A 3,752-nucleotide genomic window follows, 5' to 3' on the forward strand; every position below is an offset into this window, starting at 1 on the left:
AGAGAGAGAGAGAGAGAGAGAGAGAGAGAGAGAGAGAGAGAGAGAAAGAGATGTTTGTTGGAGTCATTGTGCCCCTGTCTATTTTATCCTGTTAAATTAATAAGAGAGAAATGAGAAGCAGTCAGCTGGACAATAATGCTAATGCTAACACAGATGCTAATGCTAATTGGCCAGCTCTGTGTTATACACACTGTGTTATACGCTGTGTGTACACTTTATTCCACTATGCAGCCTTGCTGTGCATTCAGGGTCAAATCCTGATTGGATGTTTGAGGAGACTTTGGGTTGCACAGACACACACAAACACACACACACACACACATTGCCTGTATTTCACAGACAGCTGAGGTGATAAAGCTAATGATGTCTGTAACACAGGCGTCTGTGTTCGGGGGTGGCTGATATTCGGACCACCACCAAACACACACACAATTCACTCACACACAAACATGTTCTAACACACACCCCCTCTGCAGCTGTCTCACACTTCCCAGTTCTAATCATAGCCACAGGTGTCACGCCGTCAACTGCCAACCTCTGCTTATTTTTAGCGCTGGAAACTGAGGCCGAGTCCAGAAACACACACACACAAAATGATGTACCTAGTTTAATTGGATGAGTGTGTGTGTGTGTGTGTTTGTGTGTGTGTGTGTGTGTGTGTGTGTGTGTGTGTGTGTGTGTGTGTGTGTGTGTGTGTGTGTGTGTGTGTGTGTGAGGATCAGGTTATCTGAGAAGGCTAAATCAAATCCACTGCCTATAGAGCCAAATGGAGACTTGCTCCTGCTCATGAGCACGTACACACACACACACACACACACACACACACACACACACACACACACACACACACACACACACACTGATAAATCTCCTCTGCTGCTTATTCTAAGCACGGTGTGCTGTCGTATCAACTCACTGCCCTCTGTGTGATTAGTGTTTGTGCTTTAATGAATGTGTTTCTGCTGAAAATCCTGATAGGTCAGAGGCTGTGTGCGACTGTGTGTAAGTTGTGAATTTGTGTGTGTGTGTGTGTGTGTGTGAGAGAGAGAGAGAGAGAGAGATAGAGTTGCACTTGTGACAAAGTCATTAAATTGAACACATTCCAGTGGAACTCTAACTAAACCTTGGGCCTGTATCCATAATGGTGCCCTATTCCCTAATCCCTAATCCCTACACACAGAACAGTGCATTGTAGGTATTTTGCATCCTGTTTCAGTGCACTGTGAGAGATTTATGGCATAGTGAATATGGGTGTCTTGCATTCTGGACAGAGCATCTTTTTCTCTGCTTCATGATATCGACTGTGCTTGTCTCAGATCTTTGGCTTAGACATATCTCTCTCTCTCTCTCTCTCTCTCTCTCTCTCTCTCTCTCTCTCTCTCTCTCTCTCTCTCTCTCTCTCTCTCTCCCTGCCCCCCCATTCCTCTTCTCTCCCTGTTTCCCCACTTTCCTTGCCCCCCCTTTCTCCCTCTCCTCCCCTCCCTCCCCCCATCTCTCTCTCTCCTCTGTCTGTCTCTCTGCTTGTCTTGCAGCCGCTGTGAGCCCTGCTCAGAGAGGAAGAAGCACTGGTTTGTGCAGGATCCTCTCACCTGCAGGTGTTCCTGCACACTGACTCAGTTACAGTGCAGGTCCAGAAAGCTTGAGTTAAACGAGAGAGTTTGCAGGTTTGTTCATCACCTCGTCCTGTGTGTGATGTGACATCCTCACGTGTGTGATGCAGCGCTGTGTCTCTTTTTTGTTCTTGGTTTTTTTTTCTCTGCATGACTCTTTCATCTGCTTCCACATTTTTGCTCTTTTCTAAATGCTGCTGCATGTGTGTGATCTCCACTGCACAGCGCTGAAATTAACATGCAGTCACATGGCTATGCTGTGTGTGTGTGTGTGTGTGAGAGAGAAAGAGAGCCTGAGAGAGGTGTGTGTGTGTTGTAGATCTTTGCAGGAACAGTTCAGATAAAAATAAAATTTCCCCATCCTTTTACCTTTGTCCATTTTAAAGAAGAAAACACTCATCACGGCTCAGCTAATCGACAAAATTCTAGTAAAAAGGAAGTAAGACATTTAATTTTTCACTTCCTTTAAGCCTCTGTGCCATTTATTAACTTCTCTAGAACACTTCACTACACCTGTACAATACTAAACAGGTGACATTTCAGTGAATTAAACACAGATGTGTTTGCAATATTCAGATTTCCTCTTGAAGATGCTCTCCTTTACATTTTTTAAAAACAGCTGGATAATAAAGCCACTACTTATTTGATGCTAATTTGAACATTCTTCGTGCTCCCTATAGATAGAAGTGCACTACATGGGGAATCTGTACCCTACGTAGTGTCCCTCTTCTCCTGAAAGAGCTCCAGAGAGCAAGAAAGTTACGCTGAACTGAACCGGCACTTTAACACGACAACACAATAAGAACACAATAAAATACATTTTGAATGTAGATCTTTAATTTCACCTCTGAATCCAAACAGAGCGGGGCTTTAAATGAAAATATGTCCATGCTGCTTGCTTCTCACATGATTAGAACTCAAATTATATTTTAATTCTAAAGTAATTCATTAATCAATGATCAAAATTAATTATATCACCATCTTCCTGATTCAATCACAAATAAAAAAAACTAAACCCTTCAGCTGGTGCACTAATCCCTAATGTAAGTTGGTGCACTACTTAACAGCTTTTATACACCTTCTAGTGCACTAAACATCTAGTAAAGGGCTGTTCGGGATACAGCTCACTAATTTCTATAGCACTATAGTCATTAATTAATGGCCCTGCGCCCTGTGTAGTGCACTACTAAAAAAATGTAGCGCTATATAGAACTCAGCTCATAAGTGCCCTATATAGTGAGCATGTGAATCATACGCTTCTCTCTTTTTCTTTTCCTTCGCAGATGTGATAAACCGAGGAGATGACGATGACGCTGGTCTCAGACACGCACTGAATGAAGGAATATTTAATCTCAGCACTTTTTCACCAACCTGTGGACCACACACATACACACACACCCTCTCTCTCTCTCTCTCTCTCTCTCTCTCTCTCTCTCTCTCTCTCTCTCTCTCTCTCTCTCTCTCTCTCTCTCTCATACACACAAACACATAAAAAGACATGATGGAAACGCTACCCAGCTGTACGTTTTAATAAATTAATATATGAACCCAGTTTTATCCAGAGAGACAGAAAGCTGTAAAAGGATGTGACAATGTGTAATGCTGCTATGGAGACAAGTGGACGCATGTCCATCCTGCGCCTTGAGACAGACGGACAGAGAGCTGCTGTTTCACGGATTTTATTTAAACGGGATTGTGATTATCGGAGTGGGCTTGACTCTACTGGACTGAGACACACTCTGATTGGATGACGGTGCAACCTTTGAGGATACAACATCATTATTGTGTAAATAATAAAGGGATATTCAGCGTAGGTTATGTTAATGTGATTCTGCTTTTCAACAAGGACATTTCAACATCAAAGATCATCCATTAATAATAATAATAATAATTAATAATAATTAATAACTTATAAGTAAATCTGTTTATTTTCCAAAGAGAAAAGCAAACGCTGTTAGGAAGCACGTTAGCGGTGTGTGTAACACTTTCTGTTTCTAGTCCACTACATCTAATTTATAAAGGTAGCTTCAGTATTCTGTGTATTTAAACTGATTTATTTATATTCAGTGTTACGTTTTTGTTGCTGTTCATTGCCTTGTGGTTTTATTTCCGTCAGCGTCACCACCAAATCTGCCTGATTTT

The 3,752-nt window shown here is 42.0% G+C and overlaps 1 protein-coding gene across 2 annotated transcripts in view; it reads left to right on the forward strand.

Moving 5' to 3' along the window:
• Positions 1-3,074, forward strand: part of vegfaa (vascular endothelial growth factor Aa) — an 8,954-nt gene extending 5,880 nt beyond the window's left edge. Inside the window, exons 6-7 of one of the 2 annotated variants that reach the window (XM_047806526.1) lie at positions 1,533-1,664; positions 2,894-3,074. In XM_047806526.1, the coding sequence (XP_047662482.1) occupies positions 1,533-1,664; positions 2,894-2,915 (154 nt within the window). In that variant the 3' untranslated portion in view covers positions 2,916-3,074. The remainder of the gene's footprint in view (positions 1-1,532; positions 1,665-2,893) is intronic. The other variant, XM_047806527.1, reaches the window with a different exon arrangement.
• The last annotated feature ends 678 nt before the right edge of the window (positions 3,075-3,752 follow it).

Source organism: Tachysurus fulvidraco, chromosome 22, assembly GCF_022655615.1.
Source record: "Tachysurus fulvidraco isolate hzauxx_2018 chromosome 22, HZAU_PFXX_2.0, whole genome shotgun sequence".
In the NCBI taxonomy this organism is placed as follows: Eukaryota; Metazoa; Chordata; class Actinopteri; order Siluriformes; family Bagridae; genus Tachysurus; species Tachysurus fulvidraco.